The sequence below is a fragment of the Argopecten irradians genome, chromosome 3, assembly GCF_041381155.1.
Source record: "Argopecten irradians isolate NY chromosome 3, Ai_NY, whole genome shotgun sequence".
NCBI classification, from domain to species: Eukaryota; Metazoa; Mollusca; class Bivalvia; order Pectinida; family Pectinidae; genus Argopecten; species Argopecten irradians.
This window is the reverse complement of record NC_091136.1, coordinates 37,833,215-37,856,313: the sequence shown is the minus strand read 5'-3', so window position 1 is coordinate 37,856,313 and position 23,099 is coordinate 37,833,215. Positions and strand designations below refer to the sequence as shown.

Genomic DNA, 23,099 nt, shown 5'->3' with positions numbered 1-23,099 from the left:
AGTAATGTACCATTGTCAGTAAGAGTAAATGTACCATTGTCAGTAAGAGTAAATGTACCATTGTCAGTATGAGTAAATGTTCCATTGTCAGTAATGTACCATTGTCAGTAATGTACCATTGTCAGTAAGAGTAAATGTACCATTGTCAGTAATAGTAAATGTACTATTGTCAGTAAGAACCCTTGGTCATGTATAATTTATTCAGTAATACATGTATGTTAAAAATATTGAAGACAAAAAATATTGCATATAGTTATACATAAATTGTAGTCTATTTTTAGTTTAGAGGCATTCTTTGATTTGGACTTTGTTTCTGAATAGCACAGTCCAATAACTTACCATTGTTGTTAGATTTGCCATGAAGCAGAGACTGGACTCACTGTACATTTCCAGTTTGGGTGTGTGGTCATATGTCTGGAAGCACTGGTCCTAAGATAAGGTATAGATACAGGGCATTAAATCATAACACATCAGGAAGTTATCAATATGGTAACAAAAACATGGCTAACCATTCCACTGTCTCCTTACTTCTGATTTACCCCTAGCGACCCCTGACTTACCCCTTGATCACATTCCACCATACCACAGTATCTGTCCCCAACTTACGCTGACCTTGAGTGACCATGAGTAATCTTGACCCCTAACTTACACCTTGATCACATTCCACCATACCACAGTATCTGTCCCCAACCTACACTGACCTTGAGTGACCCAGAACGACCTTGACCCCTGACTTACTCATTGATCACATTCCACCATACCACCGTATCTGTCCCCAACTTATGCTGACCCTGAGTGACCCTGAGTAACATTGACCCTTGATTTATCCCTTGTTCAGATTCCACCATAACACAGTATCTGTTCACCATCCTACACTGACCCTGAGTAACCTTGACCGCTGACTTACCCCTTCATCAGATTGCACCATACCACAGTATCTGTCCACCATCCTACAATGACCTTGAGAGACCCTGAGTAACCTTGACCCTTGACTTATCCCTTGATCAGATTCCACCATACCACAGTATCTGTCCCCCAATCTACTCTGACCCTGATTAACCTTGAGTGACCTTGAGTGACCTTTACCCCTGACTTACTCCTTAATCAGATTCCACCATACCACAGTATCTGTTCCCAACCTACACTGACCCTGAGTAACCTTGACCCCTGACTTACCCCTTGATCAGATTCCACCATACCATAGTATCTGTCCACTAACCCTCACTGACCCCAACTGACCCTGAGTGACCTTGACCCCTGACTTACCCCTTGATCAGATTCCACCATACCATAGTATCTGTCCACTAACCTTCACTGACCCCAACTGACCCTGAGTGACCTTGACCCCTGACTTACCCCTTGATCAGATTCCACCATACCACAGTATCTGTCCACCATCCTACAATGACCCTTGTCCTTTTGGAGATAGTGACAGGATTTATATCTGTGAAATTAGAAATGTTTGTTTGCATCATATAACTACCACATGCTAATTCAATAAGTATATTTATGCTAATAACAGAGAAAAGTTAAACAAATCTTCTTGGAAACTCATCTTTATAGCAAACTAGCATGCATGATATATACCTCCTATGAAATATATAATGAAGGTATTTTTAAAATTATATTTTGGAGCATTCTTAAAACAGAATTTGTATTTATAAGAAAAAAAATACAAAATTTAAAGTCTACATCATAATAGAACTTGCTTAAAAGATAAGAGAAGGAATAATTATAGTTTGAGGATTAGAATCCATGAAGTACAGTAAAATTTGTTTATATTGAACACCCTTACAACTTATTGTTGATAATAGCCTAGTAATTCCCCTACACGGTTCCTACAAGATATTTGTAATCTGTGTATAATGAGCTTATAAATGTATTATTGGTCTCCATTAGTTGGTTTTAACTGTACTTTACAGTACATGTAAGAAACATAAGAAAATAACATTTAAGTTTGGTATATGATATATAATAGGGGTGTCTAATGGCACAAAAACACCATATGGTCAATGCTTTTTCTAGTGTTTGCTGATAAGGTTAACATAGCAGTTTTACAGTCAATAGACAATATGGTAATTAATTTAGAACTGAAAAGAGTTTCCTGTGAGCATTCAGGGGTAGGAATATACAGCACATATTACCTACATTAGGTTTGCAATAATTGACACCCCAGACAACTCAACTTTGACAATTACAGCTTCAGCAGTATCATTTTGTTATATTGCTATGTAAGCAGTCAGACTCATTTAGAGGATGTAGTAGCTGGTGGCTGTTTCACTGAACGAATCACTGTTACTGCTACACAGTCACAACAGCACAGACTAGTTGTTTCTCAACTATAACTCAATATCTTACCTGTGTGTGATCGTCATGCAGGATTCACAAGGCCATGCATTGTTAGTAAGTGTAGAACTGTTATCTCAGTTAAGCTTTCAGTCAGCTTGTATATAACCATTGGTCAGTGGGTCACTACAATTTAGATCATTCCACAGTTAATACAATCACTTTTGTTCTGATCTCATTTTAGAGTTTTTATAAATGTTGGCAGTCTTTTACATTTCTATTTCCCAAAATTTCACATTTTTTCTGTATTTCCGCAATTGACATTTTATGTTTAATACAATGTAATTCCAAAATTGCAGATTTTATCTCTATTTCCACAATTGACATTTTATATCTATTTCCAAAATTGCACAGTTTATCTCTATTTCCACAATTGACATTTTATGTCTAATTCCAAAATTGCACATTCTTTCTATTGGTTCCTAAGCTAATTATTATACATACACAATGATTATGGTAATATATTGAAATTCAATTACAGTAAATGATAAAACTTTACTTCACATCATAGCTTTTCTTGTTTGTGTATTTTTTTAACTTCTGGTTTTCATTGGAAACATGAACTTGCCTGGTAAGGAAGATTTTCTTTATTGTATAATCACATTGTAAATGGTCACACACAGTTTTGCATTCCTTAAGTTTGTTAATGCAGACATATAATATAATAAATACAAGAGGCCCAAAGGGCCTGTATCACTCATCTGGTTTGTAACGCCAAGTAATGTTCTGCATACAGGTTCATTGTTTCTTTTCTGAAGGAATTTGAATATTTACCTCTAATTCCCCTATTGGGCCCAACCCCTCCTATCCCCATGGGGTCAAAAATATACAAGTTCTGTTCTCCTTTCCCCAAGGATGTTTGTGGCCAAATTTGGTCACAATCCATGCAGAACTCTGAGACAAGTAGCGATTTATAGGATTTACCTCTAATTCCCCTATTGGGCTCTGCCTCTCTTGCCCCCGGGGGGTCAGAGCCAAAATTTATACAAGTTCTGTTCCCCTCCTTCAAAGGATGTTTGTGGCCAAATTTGGTTACAATCCATGCAGAACTCTAGGACAAGTAGCGATTTATAGGATTTACCTCTCATTCCCCTATTGGGCCCCGCTCCTCCAGCTTCCGGGGGGTCAGAGCAAAAATTTATACAAGTTCTGTTCCCCTTCACCCAAGGATGTTTGTGGCCAAATTTGGTTACAATCTAAGCAGAACTCTAGGACAAGTAGCGATTTATAGGAATTACCTCAAAGTCCCCTCTTGGGCCCCGCCCCACCTGCCCCTGGGGGGGGTCAGAGCCAAAATTTATACAAGTTCTGTTCCCCTTCCCCCAAGCATGTTTGTGGCCAAATTTGGTTACAATCCATGCAGAACTATATGACTAGTAGGGATTTAAAGGAAATGTTGACGGACGGACGACAGACGACTTACGCCGCGCCATGACATAAGCTCACAGGCCCTTCGGGCCAGGTGAGCTAAAAATCAAGCATGCAATAACTGTACCTTTATATTTTCATTGCCATAGTGTTTTGACTTATAACAGCATATAGCAGACAATTCTCTAGGAATACCAACTCACCTTCCAGTTTAACACAAGTGTGACAGAGAGACAATTCTCTAGGAATACCAACTCACCTTCTCGTTTAACACAAGTGTGACGGAGAGACAATTCTCTAGGAATACCAACTCACTTTCCAGTTTGACACAAGTGTGACGGAGAGACAATTCTCTAGGAATACCAACTCACCTTCTCGTTTAACACAAATGTGACGGAGAGACAATTCTCTAGGAATACCAACTCACCTTCTCGTTTAACACAAGTGTGACGGAGAGACAATTCTCTAGGAATACCAACTCACCTTCCAGTTTGACACAAGTGTGACGGAGAGACAATTCTCTAGGAATACCAACTCACCTTCCAGTTTGACACAAGTGTGACGGAGAGACAATTCTCTAGGATTACCAACTCACCTTCCAGTTTAACACAAGTGTGACGGAGAAACAATTCTCTAGGAATACCAACTCACCTTCCAGTTTGACACAAGTGTGACGGAGAGACAATTCTCTAGGAATACCAACTCACCTTCTAGTTTGACACAAATGTGACGGGGAGACAATTCTCTAGGAATACCAACTTACCTTCCAGTTTGACACAAGTGTGACGGAGAGACAATTCTCTAGGGATAACAACTCACCTTCTAGTTTGACACAAATGTGACGGGGAGACATATCTCTGGGAATACAAACTCATCTTCCAGTTTGACACAAATGTGACGGACAGACAATTCTCTAGGAATACCAACTCACCATCCAGTTTGACACAAGTGTGACAGAGAGACAATTTTCAAGGAATACCAACTCATCTTTCAGTTTGACACAAGTGTGACGGACAGACAATTCTCTAGGAATACCAACTCACTTTCCAGTTTGACACAAGTGAGACAGAGAGACAATTCTCTAGGGATAACAACTCACCTTCCAGTTTGACACAAGTGTGACGGAGAAACAATTCTCTAGGAACACCAACTCACCTTCTAGTTTGACACAAATGTGACGGGGAGACAATTCTCTAGGAATACCAACTTACCTTCCAGTTTGACACAAGTGTGACAGAGAGACAATTCTCTAGGGATAACAACTCACCTTCTAGTTTGACACAAATGTGACGGAGAGACAATTCTCTAGGAATACAAACTCATCTTCCAGTTTGACACAAGTGTGACGGACAGACAATTCTCTAGGAATACCAACTCACCTTCCAGTTTGACACAAGTGTGACAGAGAGACAATTTTCAAGGAATACCAACTCATCTTCCAGTTTGACACAAGTGTGACGGACAGACAATTCTCTAGGAATACCAACTCACCAGTTTGACACAAGTGTGACAGAGAGACAATTCTCTAGGGATAACAACTCACCTTCCAGATTGACAGAAGAATTGAGAGTCTTTCTGACAGCTCTCAGGTGAACCAAATTGACATCCACCATCTGTTAAAAGTGAAGAATGATTTCACAGTACTACATGGAAATGTGTTTATATCATCACATCATATTTGCCTCCCAAGAAAAGGAATGGGTTCCTTCTAGGAGAAGTACGAGGTTTGGCTGATAATTAGTAAGGTTATACATTCCTATGGCAAATGAAAAATATGATGCTATCAACAGATACTTTGTTTTTTCAAAAATGAAATTAATTTAGAAAGACTTTAAATGTAACATGAAAATTAAAACCTTCTTTTAAAAGGAAAGGAAAATTTAATGAAGAAATTCTTTAAGAGACATGTCAGAACTAAAAAATATCCCCACAAGTTCTTTTCTTGGTTTTTGTCAGGGTTACTTACAATATTTAAGCATAACAAAACAACTTCTACATACTGCTGAATGGACAGTCAGAACAAGTACACAAGTAAAAAGTCATGTTCATGTGGTTACATTAATTTGACATTTTAACAGATAATCATACCTTTGTTCCTAAAAATGATTTGACCTTTGCTCATAGTCTGATCTATACCCAGTTGATGGTATATCATGTAAACTATTTGCCCCAAAGAACTGTACCCAACATAGAAAGACATTTGTGCTGCTAAGGTATTTTGACCTTTGCCCACCATCTTATTATTATTTCTAGAAAGATATTCTTACCTTTGCCCCATAGGTAGTGTCCAGCTTGACTGTAGTCCACTTTATACCATCCAGTGTCCTCAAAAAATGCCAAGGTCAAAGGGTCAATCACTGTTTGGTGAGCCTAATAAACCAATATCTGTTTGGTCAATTCAGCAGTAGTGTTTTTTAATTTTAGGAAATAAAACTCATTTTCAAGTCAGTAAAGAATATCTTGCACAACGGTATTTTAAATGTGTGACTGAAAAATTATGCACAGGTTTTCTAAATTTAAATATCTTTTTCACCTCATCTTCGATAGAAAATCAGTGAAATAGTGTATGATGATTTATTCAGAAACAAACTGTATTTTTTTCTAACTAAACTGAAATTTAAATATTCTTTTTGAGAAATAAAGGGATTTTGGTAACAAATTAACAAACTCACCATTCCTAATTTGGGGGCCATTATAGAACCAAACATCAACTTGGGACTCCAATGTGACAGGACCTTACCATTCTGTAACAACAATACAATAGTCAGATAGTACCACAGGAATTTACCATTCTGTAACAACAATACAATACAATAGTCAGATAGTACCACAGGAACTTACCATTCTGTAACAACAATACAATACAATAGTCAGATAGTACCACAGGAATTTACCATTCTGTAACAACAATACAATACAATAGTCAGATAGTACCACAGGAATTTACCATTCTGTAACAACAATACTATACAATAGTCAGATAGTACCACAGGAATTTACCATTCTGTAACAACAATACAATACAATAGTCAGATAGTACCACAGGAATTTACCATTCTGTAACAACAATACAATAGTCAGATAGTACCACAGGAATTTACCATTCTGTAACAACAATACAATACAATAGTCAGATAGTACCACAGGAATTTACCATTCTGTAACAACAATACAATAGTCAGATAGTACCACAGGAACTTACCATTCTGTAACAACAATACAATACAATAGTCAGATAGTACCACAGGAATTTACAATTCTGTAACAACAATACAATGTGACAGGACCTTACCATTCTGTAACAACAATACAATAGTCAGATAGTACCACAGGAACTTACCATTCTGTAACAACAATACAATACAATAGTCAGATAGTACCAACATTGAGACAGTAGTCACCATACTCTATCTATAGTTACTACCCTGATTCTGTAACAACAATACAATAGTCAGATAGTACCAACATTGAGACAGTAGTCACCATACTCTATCTATAGTTACTACCCTGATTCTGTAACAACAATACAATACAATAGTCAGATAGTACCAACATTGAGACAGTAGTCACCATACTCTATCTATAGTTACTACCCTGATTCTGTAACAACAATACAATACAATAGTCAGATAGTACCAACATTGAGACAGTAGTCACCATACTCTATCTATAGTTACTACCCTGATTCTGTAACAACAATACAATACAATAGTCAGATAGTACCAACATTGAGACAGTAGTCACCATACTCTATCTATAGTTACTACCCTGATTCTGTAACAACAATACAATAGTCAGATAGTACCAACATTGAGACAGTAGTCACCATACTCTATCTATAGTTACTACCCTGATTCTGTAACAACAATACAATACAATAGTCAGATAGTACCAACATTGAGACAGTAGTCACCATACTCTATCTATAGTTACTACCCTGATTCTGTAACAACAATACAATACAATAGTCAGATAGTACCAACATTGAGACAGTAGTCACCATACTCTATCTATAGTTACTACCCTGATTCTGTAACAATAATACAATACAATAGTCAGATAGTAGCAACATTGAGACAGTAGTCATCATACTCTATCTATAGTTACTACCCTGATTCTGTAACAACAATACAATACAATAGTCAGGTAGTACCAACATTGAGACAGTAGTCACCATACTCTATCTATAGTTACTACCCTGATTCTGTAACAACAATACAATACAATAGTCAGGTAGTACCAACATTGAGACAGTAATCACCATACTCTATCTATAGTTACTACCCTGATTCTGTAACAACAATACAATACAATAGTCAGATAGTACCAACATTGAGACAGTAATCACCATACTCTATCTATAGTTACTACCCTGATTCTGTAACAACAATACAATACAATAGTCAGGTAGTACCAACATTGAGACAGTAGTCACCATACTCTATCTATAGTTACTACCCTGATTCTGTAACAACAATACAATACAATAGTCAGATAGTACCAACATTGAGACAGTAGTCACCATACTCTATCTATAGTTACTACCCTGATTCTGTAACAACAATACAATACAATAGTCAGGTAGTACCAACATTAAGACAGTAGTCACCATACTCTATCTATAGTTACTACCCTAATCCTGTAACAACAATACAATACAATAGTCAGATAGTACCAACATTGAGACAGTAGTCACCATACTCTATCTATAGTTACTACCCTGATTCTGTAACAACAATACAATACAATAGTCAGATAGTACCAACATTGAGACAGTAGTCACCATACTCTATCTATAGTTACTACCCTGATTCTGTAACAACAATACAATACAATAGTCAGGTAGTACCAACATTGAGACAGTAGTCACCATACTCTATCTATAGTTACTACCCTGATTCTGTAACAACAATACAATACAATAGTCAGATAGTACCAACATTGAGACAGTAGTCACCATACTCTATCTATAGTTACTACCCTGATTCTGTAACAACAATACAATACAATAGTCAGATAGTACCAACATTGAGACAGTAGTCACCATACTCTATCTATAGTTACTACCCTGATTCTGTAACAACAATACAATACAATAGTCAGATAGTACCAACATTGAGACAGTAGTCACCATACTCTATCTATAGTTACTACCCTGATTCTGTAACAACAATACAATAGTCAGATAGTACCAACATTGAGACAGTAGTCACCATACTCTATCTATAGTTACTACCCTGATTCTGTAACAACAATACAATAGTCAGATAGTACCAACATTGAGACAGTAGTCACCATACTCTATCTATAGTTACTACCCTGATTCTGTAACAACAATACAATACAATAGTCAGATAGTACCAACATTGAGACAGTAGTCACCATACTCTATCTATAGTTACTACCCTGATTCTGTAACAACAATACAATACAATAGTCAGATAGTACCAACATTGAGACAGTAGTCACCATACTCTATCTATAGTTACTACCCTGATTCTGTAACAACAATACAATACAATAGTCAGATAGTACCAACATTGAGACAGTAGTCACCATACTCTATCTATAGTTACTACCCTGATTCTGTAACAACAATACAATACAATAGTCAGATAGTACCAACATTGAGACAGTAGTCACATACTCTATCTATAGTTACTACCCTGATTCTGTAACAACAATACAATACAATAGTCAGGTAGTACCAACATTGAGACAGTAGTCACCATACTCTATCTATAGTTCTACCCTGATTCTGTAACAACAATACAATACAATAGTCAGGTAGTACCAACATTGAGACAGTAGTCACCATACTCTATCTATAGTTACTACCCTGATTCTGTAACAACAATACAATACAATAGTCAGATAGTACCAACATTGAGACAGTAGTCACCATACTCTATCTATAGTTACTACCCTGATTCTGTAACAACAATACAATAGTCAGATAGTACCAACATTGAGACAGTAGTCACCATACTCTATCTATAGTTACTACCCTGATTCTGTAACAACAATACAATACAATAGTCAGGTAGTACCAACATTGAGACAGTAGTCACCATACTCTATCTATAGTTACTACCCTGATTCTGTAACAACAATACAATACAATAGTCAGATAGTACCAACATTGAGACAGTAGTCACCATACTCTATCTATAGTTACTACCCTGATTCTGTAACAACAATACAATAGTCAGATAGTACCAACATTGAGACAGTAGTCACCATACTCTATCTATAGTTACTACCCTGATTCTGTAACAACATACAATACAATAGTCAGATAGTACCAACATTGAGACAGTAGTCACCATACTCTATCTATAGTTACTACCCTGATTCTGTAACAACAATACAATACAATAGTCAGGTAGTACCAACATTGAGACAGTAGTCACCATACTCTATCTATAGTTACTACCCTGATTCTGTAACAACAATACAATACAATAGTCAGATAGTACCAACATTGAGACAGTAGTCACCATACTCTATCTATAGTTACTACCCTGATTCTGTAACAACAATACAATAGTCAGGTAGTACCAACATTGAGACAGTAGTCACCATACTCTATCTATAGTTACTACCCTGATTCTGTAACAACAATACAATACAATAGTCAGATAGTACCAACATTGAGACAGTAGTCACCATACTCTATCTATAGTTACTACCCTGATTCTGTAACAACAATACAATAGTCAGATAGTACCAACATTGAGACAGTAGTCACCATACTCTATCTATAGTTACTACCCTGATTCTGTAACAACAATACAATACAATAGTCAGGTAGTACCAACATTGAGACAGTAGTCACCATACTCTATCTATAGTTACTACCCTGATTCTGTAACAACAATACAATAGTCAGATAGTACCAACATTGAGACAGTAGTCACCATACTCTATCTATAGTTACTACCCTGATTCTGTAACAACAATACAATACAATAGTCAGGTAGTACCAACATTGAGACAGTAGTCACCATACTCTATCTATAGTTACTACCCTGATTCTGTAACAACAATACAATACAATAGTCATATAGTACCAACATTGAGACAGTAGTCACCATACTCTATCTATTAGTTACTACCCTGATTCTGTAACAACAATACAATACAATAGTCAGGTAGTACCAACATTGAGACAGTAGTCACCATACTCTATCTATTATTACTACCCTGATTCTGTAACAACAATACAATACAATAGTCAGGTAGTACCAACATTGAGACAGTAGTCACCATACTCTATCTATAGTTACTACCCTGATTCTGTAACAACAATACAATACAATAGTCAGGTAGTACCAACATTGAGACAGTAGTCACCATACTCTATCTATAGTTACTACCCTGATTCTGTAACAACAATACAATACAATAGTCAGATAGTACCAACATTGAGACAGTAGTCACCATACTCTATCTATTATTACTACCCTGATTCTGTAACAACAATACAATACAATAGTCAGATAGTACCAACATTGAGACAGTATTCACCATACTCTATCTATAGTTACTACCCTGATTCTGTAACAACAATACAATACAATAGTCAGGTAGTACCAACATTGAGACAGTAGTCACCATACTCTATCTATAGTTACTACCCTGATTCTGTAACAACAATACAATACAATAGTCAGGTAGTACCAACATTGAGACAGTAGTCACCATACTCTATCTATAGTTACTACCCTGATTCTGTAACAACAATACAATACAATAGTCAGTTAGTAGTACCAACATTGAGACAGTAGTCACCATACTCTATCCTATTAATATTCACTACCCTGATTCTGTAACAACAATACAATACAATAGTCAGATAGTACCAACATTGAGACAGTAGTCACCATACTCTATCTATAGTTACTACCCTGATTCTGTAACAACAATACAATACAATAGTCAGGTAGTACCAACATTGAGACAGTAGTCACCATACTCTATCTATAGTTACTACCCTGATTCTGTAACAACAATACAATACAATAGTCAGGTAGTACCAACATTGAGACAGTAGTCACCATACTCTATCTATAGTTACTACCCTGATTCTGTAACAACAATACAATACAATAGTCAGTAGTACCAACATTGAGACAGTAGTCACCATACTCTATCTATAGTTACTACCCTGATTCTGTAACAACAATACAATACAATAGTCAGGTAGTACCAACATTGAGACAGTAGTCACCATACTCTATCTATAGTTACTACCCTGATTCTGTAACAACAATACAATACAATAGTCAGGTAGTACCAACATTGAGACAGTAGTCACCATACTCTATCTATAGTTACTACCCTGATTCTGTAACAACAATACAATACAATAGTCAGGTAGTGTACCAACATTGAGACAGTAGTCACCATACTCTATCTATAGTTACTACCCTGATTCTGTAACAACAATACAATACAATAGTCAGATAGTACCAACATTGAGACAGTAGTCACCATACTCTATCTATAGTTACTACCCTGATTCTGTAACAACAATACAATACAATAGTCAGGTAGTACCAACATTGAGACAGTATTCACCATACTCTATCTATAGTTACTACCCTGATTCTGTAACAACAATACAATACAATAGTCAGATAGTACCAACATTGAGACAGTAGTCACCATACTCTATCTATAGTTACTACCCTGATTCTGTAACAACAATACAATAGTCAGATAGTACCAACATTGAGACAGTAGTCACCATACTCTATCTATAGTTACTACCCTGATTCTGTAACAACAATACAATACAATAGTCAGGTAGTACCAACATTGAGACAGTAGTCACCATACTCTATCTATAGTTACTACCCTGATTCTGTAACAACAATACAATACAATAGTCAGGTAGTACCAACATTGAGACAGTAGTCACCATACTCTATCTATAGTTACTACCCTGATTCTGTAACAACAATACAATACAATAGTCAGATAGTACCAACATTGAGACAGTAGTCACCATACTCTATCTATAGTTACTACCCTGATTCTGTAACAACAATACAATAGTCAGATAGTACCAACATTGAGACAGTAGTCACCATACTCTATCTATAGTTACTACCCTGATTCTGTAACAACAATACAATACAATAGTCAGGTAGTACCAACATTGAGACAGTAGTCACCATACTCTATCTATAGTTACTACCCTGATTCTGTAACAACAATACAATACAATAGTCAGATAGTACCAACATTGAGACAGTAGTCACCATACTCTATCTATTATTACTACCCTGATTCTGTAACAACAATACAATACAATAGTCAGATAGTACCAACATTGAGACAGTATTCACCATACTCTATCTATTATTACTACCCTGATTCTGTAACAACAATACAATGGTCAGATAGTACCAACATTGAGACAGTAGTCACCATACTCTATCTATAGTTACTACCCTGATTCTGTAACAACAATACAATACAATAGTCAGGTAGTACCAACATTGAGACAGTAGTCACCATACTCTATCTATAGTTACTACCCTGATTCTGTAACAACAATACAATAGTCAGATAGTACCAACATTGAGACAGTAGTCACCATACTCTATCTATTATTACTACCCTGATTCTGTAACAACAATACAATACAATAGTCAGATAGTACCAACATTGAGATAGTATTCACCATACTCTATCTATAGTTACTACCCTGATTCTGTAACAACAATACAATACAATAGTCAGGTAGTACCAACATTGAGACAGTAGTCACCATACTCTATCTATAGTTACTACCCTGATTCTGTAACAACAATACAATACAATAGTCAGGTAGTACCAACATTGAGACAGTAGTCACCATACTCTATCTATAGTTACTACCCTGATTCTGTAACAACAATACAATATAATAGTCAGGTAGTACCAACATTGAGACAGTAATCACCATACTCTATCTATAGTTACTACCCTGATTCTGTAACAACAATACAATACAATAGTCAGATAGTACCAACATTGAGACAGTAGTCACCATACTCTATCTATAGTTACTACCCTGATTCTGTAACAACAATACAATACAATAGTCAGGTAGTACCAACAGTGAGACAGTATTCACCATACTCTATCTATAGTTACTACCCTGATTCTGTAACAACAATACAATACAATAGTCAGATAGTACCAACATTGAGACAGTAGTCACCATACTCTATCTATTATTACTACCCTGATTCTGTAACAACAATACAATACAATAGTCAGGTAGTACCAACATTGAGACAGTAGTCACCATACTCTATCTATAGTTACTACCCTGATTCTGTAAAAACAATACAATACAATAGTCAGGTAGTACCAACATTGAGACAGTAGTCACCATACTCTATCTATAGTTACTACCCTGATTCTGTAACAACAATACAATACAATAGTCAGATAGTACCAACATTGAGACAGTAGTCACCATACTCTATCTATAGATACTACCCTGATTCTGTAAAAACAATACAATAGTCAGATAGTACCAACATTGAGACAGTAGTCATCATACTCTATCTATAGTTACTACCCTGATTCTGTAACAACAATACAATACAATAGTCAGATAGTACCAACATTGAGACAGTAGTCACCATACTCTATCTATAGTTACTACCCTGATTCTGTAACAACAATACAATACAATAGTCAGGTAGTACCAACATTAAGACAGTAGTCACCATACTCTATCTATAGTTACTACCCTGATTCTGTAACAACAATACAATAGTCAGGTAGTAACCAACATTGAGACAGTAGTCACCATACTCTATCTATTATTACTACCCTGATTCTGTAACAACAATACAATACAATAGTCAGATAGTACCAACATTGAGACAGTAGTCACCATACTCTATCTATAGTTACTACCCTGATTCTGTAACAACAATACAATAGTCAGATAGTACCAACATTGAGACAGTAGTCACCATACTCTATCTATAGTTACTACCCTGATTCTGTAACAACAATACAATACAATAGTCAGGTAGTACCAACATTGAGACAGTAGTCACCATACCATACTCTATCTATAGTTACTACCCTGATTCTGTAACAACAATACAATACAATAGTCAGGTAGTACCAACATTGAGACAGTAGTCACCATACTCTATCTATAGTTACTACCCTGATTCTGTAACAACAATACAATACAATAGTCAGGTAGTACCAACATTGAGACAGTAGTCACCATACTCTATCTATAGTTACTACCCTGATTCTGTAACAACAATACAATACAATAGTCAGGTAGTACCAACATTGAGACAGTAGTCACCATACTCTATCTATAGTTACTACCCTGATTCTGTAACAACAATACAATACAATAGTCAGATAGTACCAACATTGAGACAGTAGTCACCATACTCTATCTATAGTTACTACCCTGATTCTGTAACAACAATACAATACAATAGTCAGATAGTACCAACATTGAGACAGTAGTCACCATACTCTATCTATAGTTACTACCCTGATTCTGTAACAACAATACAATACAATAGTCAGATAGTACCAACATTGAGACAGTAGTCACCATACTCTATCTATAGTTACTACCCTGATTCTGTAACAACAATACAATACAATAGTCAGATAGTACCAACATTGAGACAGTAGTCACCATACTCTATCTATAGTTACTACCCTGATTCTGTAACAACAATACAATACAATAGTCAGATAGTACCAACATTGAGACCGTATTCACCATACTCTATCTATTATTACTACCCTGATTATATCAAAAAACAAGAGTCCTCCTCTACAGAAGACCATAAAACTGCATTTTACATTGTGTGTCAAATAGAGTATTGGGGTTGCTATTGCCAACTAAATAACTGGTCAAATTGTCAACTGTACATGCAGTACTATATCAGAGTATTTTGCTGGTCAAATCAAGTACGGCATTTTGAAGGTCATATATGCTACTGTATTGGTGTATTTTAGTTCATCAAATAAATTACCGGTTAAGTTGATTTTTCTGGTCCACTACTATACTGTAATTTTTTTGCTGGTCAATTACAATATATAACAAGAATTCCACTGAAGTGGATATGTCACCTACACAGCATCAGAAAAAAAGTTATACACAGTTGAAAATATTGTTAATGATTAGGTAAAGTTATCAAGTCCCGTAACTCTTGCAAATATTTATGGATTTTAACCAGTATCAAACCACTCTGAGATCTTGTTAATATAAACCAATATACCAAATATGGTTGAAATCGGACGATAAATACTTACTAATTATCCAGCGGAAACCATGGATTTATCTTTTGACAATTTTAAAGTCCCGTAACTCTTGAAAATATTGACAGAACTCATCCATAATCACCTTGATATAAAGGAATACACCGAATTTGATTGAAATCGGACAATAGATACTAAAGTTATCGCACAGAAACCTTATCCTGGACATAGTGATACCTAAGTGTCACCCTTGCGTTGCAGGAGACACAATAACTGATATGCCTATGTTATAAATAGATTACCTTGACCTGTAGTGGTGCCCCAAACCTCTCCTCAGTCAGACAGCCAAAGTGTTCCTGAGCCTGTGTAATGACAGCTGATGTGACGAGACGTGCCACGCCATATATCTGTCGAACAACACGAGATGTACGGCGTGGACATTCCCCACCGACTGTAACAATGGATTGTATCTTCTGTCAGTATAACAATTAGTGTGTTGGTTTGATTGCAGTAAGGTAGTTGAGCAGTTTTATATAATTTTTGGTTTGAATAATAACAACAGTAAAACATGGATAAGTTGAAGTCAGCGGGACCAAGCAAAATATTCGTCTTATCAGATGGTTCGACTCATCCGTGTGTTATAGTTCACGAAGACAATGACATCTTAATTGTACTGACTTTTACCTGAGACAACGTGACGCCGGAATGTTCCATACAAAAAAGAAAATTTTGGTATATTTTAGAAGAAAGACACCGCAAAACTAATTTGATTCAACTGCAGTATTCAATTCAGCTGTGTTCAATTCATCATTGCTTTATTTCCTAATATAAAGAAGGGGGGAAATCAGGACCTACTGAAACATTCGACTTATCCGATGTATTCGATTCAACCGTGTTTGACACATATGAGTTTTACTGTACGTAGTTACATGTACATTCAACATCGTTAACACAATATAACCTATGCTCTAATGAAAATGTACATAAAGTAATAATTACTTGTAATAAAAGAAAAGAGATCAACTGCCTGAAACACATTTTTGTAGCTAAGTAGTAAATAATCATCTATTGGGATAATGATTTAATGATACATTTAATGGATAAATTTAAGTGAAATTACCTGAGCGAGTACAGTCTCTAAACTTGTCAAACAATCCTTTGGAAAACCCTAGGGCATGGAAGAACTCATGGACTACAATCTGAAAACCCAACAAGTTACAAGGTCTACCATCACAAGGGTGCATACTAATTACAAAATCTCAAAATAATACTGTATAAAGATTTTATATAACAAATTCAGATAATAATGTTTAATAACTTTCCATGAGTTATGTATACATTGGTAAGACTGATGATGTGGAATGACCATGAAAATCTAAATCAAGACAACTATTGCACTAACAATCAGTCAATGGTGGTCTAGTTATGGAAGGCTAGACATCTAAAGATTGATAATCCTGCCACATATACAAACATGTACTTCCTAGTGCTGTATCTCTGAATATGATTCTTCATCTCATTCGTTCTAATTGATTCTGTAAATGGGTTAGTGTTAGCTGTCAGCCCTGAGTAGGCAGCGCATGGTTTATGCTTTAAACTAAGATGAGGAAGGCTCTATAACCTACACCTGTATTGGACTGTACTGGTGTACTGAGATTCTCTAAAACTTACAAGACTTCTACTCCTATAGTTATACATATTTTAGTATGGGACAGTTTGAAAGAAATAGTATTATTTACAGGATTTAGTAAATGGTTAAATTTTAACACTTGCTGCTGAATCATATTGGCAGCACCAACTTTTTAGTGAATTAGTTGATATGAACACCTATAGCTCTAAGGTGACAGAATCCCAGTACTATCTACACTTGCTGCTGAATCCTGTTGCAGCCCTGATGGTTTATAGACAATCAAGTTATTGAGACAAAGCTATACAATACCATATACACTTGTTGCTTTGTCATGTTGGTTGCTCTGATGAGGTAGGGACAGAAGTTAATGTAACCTGCTATGGGGCGATCATACTGGTCTAGTTGGCAATACCCAGAGTAGGCTAACATAATGTCATTCTGAAACAAAAACAGAAAACATGGAGACAACTGACTGAGGGTGATCACATGAAAACAGACAACTGACTGAGGGTGATCACATGGAAACAGACAACTGACTGAGGGTGATCACATGGAAACAGACAACTGACTGAGGGTGATCACATGGAAACAGACAACTGACTGAGGGTGATCACATGGAAACAGACAACTGACTGAGGGTGATCACATGGAAACAGACAACTGACAGAGGGTGATCACATAGAAACAGACAACTGACTGAGGGTGATCACATGGAAACAGACAACTGACTGAGGGTGATCACATGGAAACAGACAACTGACTGAAGGTGATCACATGGAAACAGACAACTGACTGAGGGTGATCACATGGAAACAGACAACTGACTGAGGGTGATCACATGGAAACAGACAACTGACTGAGGGTGATCACATGGAAACAGACAACTGACTGAGGGTGATCACATGGAAACAGACAACTGACTGAGGGTGATCACATGGAAACAGACAACTGACTGAGGGTGATCACATGGAAACAGACAACTGACTGAGGGTGATCACATGGAAATGGACAGAGGACAGTGACAAACAACAGATAGATATTTTTATCCTTTTTTCAATCTTTTTTTTTATACAGGTTGATATGGTATAATAATGAAAATCCCTGAATAAAATCCAATAAAACCTCTCCTTATCAAAAGACAATTTTTAATCAATATTTCTAAAATGAAAACATTACAAAAAAAGTTTTCAAATAAAGATATATTTTTAGATATCTATTTAATAGTTTTCTAACAACTTTTTTCTATTTTCATTCAAAATATGACAGCTTTCTAAATTGAATAAAACTTACCTGCTGTAGGTAGCATGTCCTAGTAGTTTTGGCTGTGATATAGAGGACTGTGTCAGCCTCTTCGATACCCTCACCAGCGGGGAACACCTCCTCCCCCTCCACACCCTCCTTGTTAATTCTCCATACCTTCAGCGAGCCAAGGTGAGTCTCTGGAATCTTGAAAGAAACATTATAATTGAGAAAACAAAACCTAGAAACATACAGACTAGGTAAATGAAAAGAAAAGCTTCATAAAACAAGATGCATTAAGTACTAATATACATCAACCCTAAAAGTACCCAGAAAGCAATATAGAATTATGATGTCTGTTACCTTCACTCCATCTTGACAATATTCATATCTGTAGGCCTTGTTTAAAGAAGCACATCTGTAAATTAAAATGGAGTAAAATATATTCCTGTATTTTTAGCCCACCATCATCAGATAGAGGACTATTCAAATCGCCTTTCGTCTGGGTCTGTCTGTCCGTTAACAATTATTGTTACTGCTATTTCTCAGAAAGTACTAAAGGGATCTTTTTCAAATTTGATATTTAGGTTTCCCTAGGACCCTAGTCGTGCATTTTGCATTTTGGGACCGATCGTCAACAAGATGGCCGACAGGCCCCTATCCTGGGTTTTGGAAGTTAAAGTTTGTTACCGCTATTTCCCAGAAAGTAATAAAGGGATCTTTCTCAAATTACATATGCAGGTTGCAGTTGTGCATATTGCATTTTGGGACCAATCGGTCAACAAGATGACCGTTAAAGTTTGTTACCGCTATTTCTCAGAAAGTACTGAAGGGATCTTTCTTAAATTTCAAATGTAGATTTTCCTAGAGCCCTAGTTGTGCATATTGCATTTTGGGACCGAACAGTCAACAAGATGCCTGCTGGGGAGCCATCCTGGATTTTGATAATTAAAGTTTGTTACTGCTATTTCTAAGAAAGTAATAAAGAGATCTTTCTCAAATTACATGTGCAGGTTCCAGTTGTGCATATTGCATTTTGGGACCAATCGGTCAACAAGATGGCCGACAGGCCGCCATCTTGGATTTTGATAGAGTTTGTAACCACTATTTCTCAGATAGTACTACAGGGATCTTTCTCAAATTTCATATTATGTAGATTCCTATAGAGACCTAGTTGTGCATATTACATTTAAGACCAATGGGGCAACAATATGGCCGACCAACCGCTATCTTGGATTTTGGTGGTTGAAGGTTATTACTGCTATTTCTCAGAAAGTACTCAAGGGTTCTATCTCAAATTTCATATGTAGGTTACACTAGAGCCTTAAGTGTGCATATTTCATTTTGGGATCGATCAGTCAACAAGAAGGCTGACCGTCCGCAATCTTGGATTTTGATAGTTAAAGTTAAGGATTAGTTAATAGTGTAAGTTTGTTAACGCTATTTCTCAAAAAGTTCTCAAGGGATCTGTCTAAAATGTCATATGTAGGTTCTTCATTGCATTTTGGGAATGATAGGTCAACAAGATGGCCGACAGGCTGACATCTTGAATTTTGATAGTTAAAGTGTGTTACCACTATTTCTCAGAAAGTACTGAAAGTATCCGTCTCATATATTTCATATGTAGGCTCCTCTGGGGCCATTGTTGTGCATATTGCATTTTCGGACTGATCGATCAACAATATGGCCAATCAGCCACCATCTTGGATTTTGATAGTTGAAGGTTGTTACTGCTATTTCTCAGAAAGTACTGACGGTCTCATTCTCAAATTTCATGTTTAGGGTCCACATAGGCCCTAGGTTTGCATAACACATTTTTGGAGGGATTGGTCAACAAGATGGCAGACAGACTGCTATCTTGGATTTGATAGTTGAAGTTTGAAAAGCAGAGAAAAGATACCTCTTTCAATTGTCATACATATATTATTCTCTGGTGGGAGTCCAGATCCCTCTGGGATCTCTTGTTTAAAACTACCAGGGTACTTTTAAAGGCCCACTATCTTTCTGAAGCAAAACATAAAAGTTTCTTTAAAAAACATTAATAACATCAGAAAATATATAGTGATGGCCTAAGATGAGGTTTCAACACCAAACATACCGGGCGGTATTTAGGACTGCGACGGAAAACATAAGACGACCCGCGGTAAGTTAATAACTTTTGCGACTCTTTAAAATTATTGATTTTGTTTTACATTCACAATTGAAAAATCAAAAGCCGTTTCAGAAAGGTAATATAATGGTCATGGTGAAATTACATTTCATACCAAGGGACTTAATGTACATTTGTAATTTGTAAATGGAAAGTACTTGGTAAGTAATTATGACAAAGTAAGTTTTGAAAGGGAAACAAGATATCACGAAAAGGATTTTCTTAAGAAAACATAAGTAACATGTTAAGGGGACATATTTGGAAAAGAGAACTGAGGATTCAAGGGAAAATAGTTGTCAAGGAATAATTACTTGAAATGCATATGGAGCTAACACTTGTCAATGAGAAATGAATTTCTCAAGGGGAGGTAATTATGTTTACACCTACTTTCCAGTGTGTGGTTCTTTATGCCATGTCTTCTGACACCCCGTTCTCTTTAGCAGTAAACTACCACTAACTGGTATCACTTCAAAGCAAAAGTACAATTAATATTTAGAAAAAGTTAAATAAGTGTTAGACTAAATATAATAATTGTAAACAGTTGCAAATTGTGTTAATTTGTTGAGTTTTTCACCATGTAATAGTACAAATTTTGCATAACATTATATATAACATGGGGGTATCTCTATTTATTCTTACTTATCAGAATTATAAGCTGTAATTACTTTAATGGGAATAAGATATACAGTAAAATACAGTTATATGGGGACAAGCAAATTAGTCTGTTATAAGCAGACACATATTTATAATGACATGTGACAAGGCATTTGTTCGAGAATTCAATTGCTAGAATATACCAACATGTTTGATGTAATATTCCTGTTTGTTATAAACATGGTGTACTTTGTTATTTCATCAACTTACCTGAAAAAGTTTTTTGTATGAAGTTGACAGCGTCAGTAAGAGCTGTTTGTATTCTGTCTCTTTCTTGTTCTGATAGTTCAAAGTCAAAATCAAGTTTGAAAAACTTCAGCCTGATTGGCTTGTGTATGGAATTAGAACTTGTTGACCTTTTAAATATCTCTGCTGATTTTACTCCATCATAATTGACCTGGAATTTTACTGGATCTGCAGTTTGAACATCATCATGGACACAGGAAGTGTATACACCATGATTGAGCATCAATACTAGTATCATGAATAGGTAACATCTCATCATAGATTGACAAAAGACTGTAAAGCAATCTTGCAACTTCAGCATTTCACATTATCCCTCCAATGAAAACTGGAAAAGGTGAAAACTGCACCTGTAAAAATTAAATGTTGTTTTATTTTATACACAGGGATACATGTAAATACAATACAACAAGTTAAATATTATATTACTTCCACCATATGGGGCAGTTGTCAGGTACCTGGTCAATGTTTTTTCTTCAGGTACTCCAGCTTTCCTCCATCACATAAACCTGGCACGTTTTTAAACAACTCCATGGCTGTTAATTGGACGATAAAATAATTAAACCAAACCAATCAAATATTTATAAGCATACCATTTAAAACAATGGTACCCATGCAAGATCTAAAGCAATATCTAAATTAATATGATATAAAACATAAGTTATTTGCCTTAAGGTAGGTCCATACTTTTGAAAACCGCGCCAATTCGTATGACGCTATACCGGAAGCTTCGAAGATTGTTTTTTTTTTATCCAGAACAATTTCCGATATACTACGACATTCTATTTGAATATTTTTTCAACTAGTGAAAATTACCAAAATACAATAATAAATGAAGTAAATAATTCACTCATTTAAATTAAAAGAATCATTTTAAAATTAGATATCGCCTAAGGTTTTTTGCTTTTCTGTCGTAAATGGGATTGGATTTGAAATAGTTTACACCGAAGTGACAGTGTACAGTAGATTTGAAAAATTCAGCAAAATGAAGTGCAGGCTTTAATTATGTACACACAGCTTTTTAACCTTAAATAACATCTATATAAAAGTATATATATTTTTAATCTACACAGTACATTTGCAATAGTTATGCAGAGTTCAATTTTGGACAGGTCTGCTTTTTGTGGTTTTGTGAGCCTGTAAAAACCATGGTAACCAAATTTGTTTTTTTGAAAAAATGCAAAAAATTGGGATTTTCAACCCAAAATTACACCC

The 23,099-nt window shown here is 35.8% G+C and overlaps 1 protein-coding gene across 1 annotated transcript in view; it reads right to left on the bottom strand.

Moving 5' to 3' along the window:
* The window catches only part of LOC138319663 (ciliated left-right organizer metallopeptidase-like), a 43,494-nt gene that overhangs the window by 12,931 nt on the left and 7,464 nt on the right, over window positions 1–23,099 (bottom strand). Inside the window, exons 2-13 of the mRNA XM_069262810.1 lie at window positions 21,852–22,234; window positions 21,375–21,453; window positions 19,202–19,256; window positions 18,890–19,045; window positions 17,909–18,037; window positions 17,090–17,168; window positions 16,272–16,420; window positions 6,387–6,458; window positions 5,982–6,084; window positions 5,258–5,327; window positions 1,357–1,444; window positions 340–429 (exon numbers count right to left, since the gene is read on the bottom strand). Of these exons, the coding sequence (XP_069118911.1) occupies window positions 340–429; window positions 1,357–1,444; window positions 5,258–5,327; window positions 5,982–6,084; window positions 6,387–6,458; window positions 16,272–16,420; window positions 17,090–17,168; window positions 17,909–18,037; window positions 18,890–19,045; window positions 19,202–19,256; window positions 21,375–21,453; window positions 21,852–22,188 (1,407 nt within the window). The 5' untranslated portion in view covers window positions 22,189–22,234. The remainder of the gene's footprint in view (window positions 1–339; window positions 430–1,356; window positions 1,445–5,257; window positions 5,328–5,981; window positions 6,085–6,386; window positions 6,459–16,271; window positions 16,421–17,089; window positions 17,169–17,908; window positions 18,038–18,889; window positions 19,046–19,201; window positions 19,257–21,374; window positions 21,454–21,851; window positions 22,235–23,099) is intronic.